This window comes from Montipora capricornis, chromosome 5 (assembly GCF_036669925.1).
Source record: "Montipora capricornis isolate CH-2021 chromosome 5, ASM3666992v2, whole genome shotgun sequence".
NCBI lineage: Eukaryota > Metazoa > Cnidaria > Anthozoa > Scleractinia > Acroporidae > Montipora > Montipora capricornis.
This window is the reverse complement of record NC_090887.1, coordinates 4,542,394-4,544,893: the sequence shown is the minus strand read 5'-3', so window position 1 is coordinate 4,544,893 and position 2,500 is coordinate 4,542,394. Positions and strand designations below refer to the sequence as shown.

At 39.3% G+C, this 2,500-nt stretch overlaps 2 protein-coding genes across 3 annotated transcripts in view; one reads left to right on the top strand and one right to left on the bottom strand.

Moving 5' to 3' along the window:
* Window positions 1–2,500, bottom strand: part of LOC138049198 (uncharacterized) — a 12,805-nt gene that overhangs the window by 5,300 nt on the left and 5,005 nt on the right. For both annotated transcript variants that reach the window (XM_068895372.1, XM_068895373.1), the window contains exon 3: window positions 135–339. In XM_068895372.1, the coding sequence (XP_068751473.1) occupies window positions 135–339 (205 nt within the window). The remainder of the gene's footprint in view (window positions 1–134; window positions 340–2,500) is intronic.
* Window positions 627–2,500, top strand: part of LOC138049190 (putative nuclease HARBI1) — a 2,651-nt gene continuing 777 nt past the window's right edge. Inside the window, exons 1-2 of the mRNA XM_068895365.1 lie at window positions 627–848; window positions 1,685–2,500. The exon at window positions 1,685–2,500 is cut by the window's right edge and continues 777 nt beyond it. Coding sequence (XP_068751466.1) covers window positions 640–848; window positions 1,685–2,500 — 1,025 coding nt within the window. The 5' untranslated portion in view covers window positions 627–639. The remainder of the gene's footprint in view (window positions 849–1,684) is intronic.

The following is a 2,500-nucleotide window of genomic DNA, read 5'->3' as shown; positions in this document are numbered from 1 at the left end:
TCTGATATGGAGTAGACAAAATTCACGTTTCCCAGGCTAAATCACTTTATCATGCTGTTAGGTTATGTGAAGATTCCCTTAAAACAAATTTAAAAGGATCGATCAGTCATGGTCGCTTTAAGTTGTGCATTTACCTATGGTGTACTGTGCAGACAACAAGAGGAGTCTTTTGTCCGTCTGAAGACAAATTCCACCACTGCGTTGAGACAATGCGTTTCCACTTTCATCACAGAACCGCAAATGAGTGTAGTTCATAAAAGCAAAATTGTTCAAGGACTGGAAAGTTTCCCCTTCGTAAATGAGTCCTGCCAATAGGTCTTTGTAACTCATACTGTTTCCCTAAATTAAGAAAAGTAGGAAATTTGCAGAGGTGTCAAAGATGAATGTCATTTCCAGTTTCGAGGCCCTCGCGGTAGAATGATAACAGCCTGTTCCGCACATATTAATACACTTTCACATTGTAAAGCCCCGTTTACACGAGCAATTTTTATGTGACAATTTTTATGTGACAAATATATTTGATAGTGTAGATGGCATAGCAAATAATTGTCAACAGTGTGAAGTTTAGTGCGCCAGTAATGATTTTGAATAGCTGAGATATGCAGAATAAAGGAGAGGCTGTGTAGTCACCCACGAAATATGGCGCTTACGAACAAGCAAAAACTTGAAGCTGCTGCGATTATAGCGTTTCTCGTATTATATAAGCAACAAAGAATGAAGAAAAAGAAGCGTAGGTGTTGGGTTAAGCCCTGGAAAACTCAGCAGCGGCGAGAAGCCCAGGGTTTGGCCCAAAATTTAGTAAAAGAACTGCGAGAGACTGACCATGACGAATTCAAATTTTTTTTTCGGTGAGTACAATGTATTAGGAACTTCAGATTTGAGTACAAGTATGAATTTTTAATTTCAAACCAGTCTCCTCCCCTCACTGTTCCTTGTTGTTTACCAGCAGACCAGGAGATTGTAGAAACAAGATTGATTGCACTAGTGATCATCCCAAGCACGCGAACAAGATTTTGAAAATTCGTATTTGTACTCAATCTCGTACTGTCTCGTGGTCGCTATTTTAACTTTCTTTAACAGGTTTCATGAAATAATGTTGGCGTTGGTTAAACAAGAACCAAAAGTGTTACTGACGTCTTAAATAAGAAGAACAAGCATGATTTGTAAAAGTTCTGAATCGATGTTCACGTTGTATTGTGTTACTTAGAAACTTTATTTATTTTATTATTCTGTGCATCCCTTGTTGTTGGGAGAAGAATAGTACTATCAATAGAACTTCAAAAATGAGCATACTATTTTTGTTGTCCCACACGATGAAGTATTTCTTTGGTGGGAATAAGTAACCCACCCCCATCAACCTCCTTTCTCACCACCTCATTCAGAAGTATAATCTTTCTAAAAAGCGAATTCCAGCTTTTGGGCAGCTCATGTGCACCCAAGAGAGCTCCAGAACTCAAATACAATACACCAAGGGCCCCTCTAAGGCGTGATAGTTTAACAATTGTTTCATTGTAGAATGTACCCTTTCTGTCTTGGCAATCAACAGTGTGCTACATAAAGATTGCTGTGTTGTAGCTCTGATTTCCACTGCATTTTTATATGCTGCAAATAAGATAAACCCACCTGGGCTACCTGAGATATTCTCAATTGTTATTAAATTGTCATATTTCCTTCTAATTTTTAGGATGGACTCTGTTCTGTTTGATGAGCTTTGTGAGAAGCTAACTCCTCTAATTGGAAAGAAAAACACTGTCATGAGAGATGCCATTTCAGCCCATGACCGCTTATGTGTTACCTTGAGATTTTTGGCATCAGGTTGCTCATACCAAGATCTCATGTATAGCTTTCGCATATCTGTTTCATCTATTTCAAAAATCATACCTGAGGTGTGTGAAGCCCTGTATAATGTTTTGAGGGATGAATACCTACAGCCACCAAGTTCAAAACAACATTGGGAACAAATTGCAGGGGAATTTGAATCCAAATGGCAGTTTCCACATGCAGTTGGAGCCATAGATGGAAAACATATTAACATGCGTGCTCCCCCAAACTCAGGCTCTGAGTACTTCAACTACAAAAAGCAATTCAGTATTGTTCTCCTAGCTATAGCTGATGCCAATGCTAAATTTATTTCGTTCGATCTCGGCTCACCAGGAAGCCAGTCTGATGGGGGAATTTTTAAGGACAGTTGCCTAGGAAATACGTGCAAGTCAAACCATTTCCCAGAACCAGCTAACCTTGGAGAAAGAACAACACCAATACCTTATTTTTTGTTGGGCGATGATGCTTTTGCCTTAGATCGAAATCTAATGAAGCCATTTCCACACCGAACAGCAATGGGTGACGAGAAAATATTCAATTATCGCCTATCAAGAGCGAGGAGGATTGTGGAAAACGCTTTTGGATTGCTGTGCACTCGATTTAGATTGCTACTGAGAACACTAGAGTTGGATGTTCCAAATGCAATGCAAGTAGTGCGTGCTTGCATTGCATTACACAA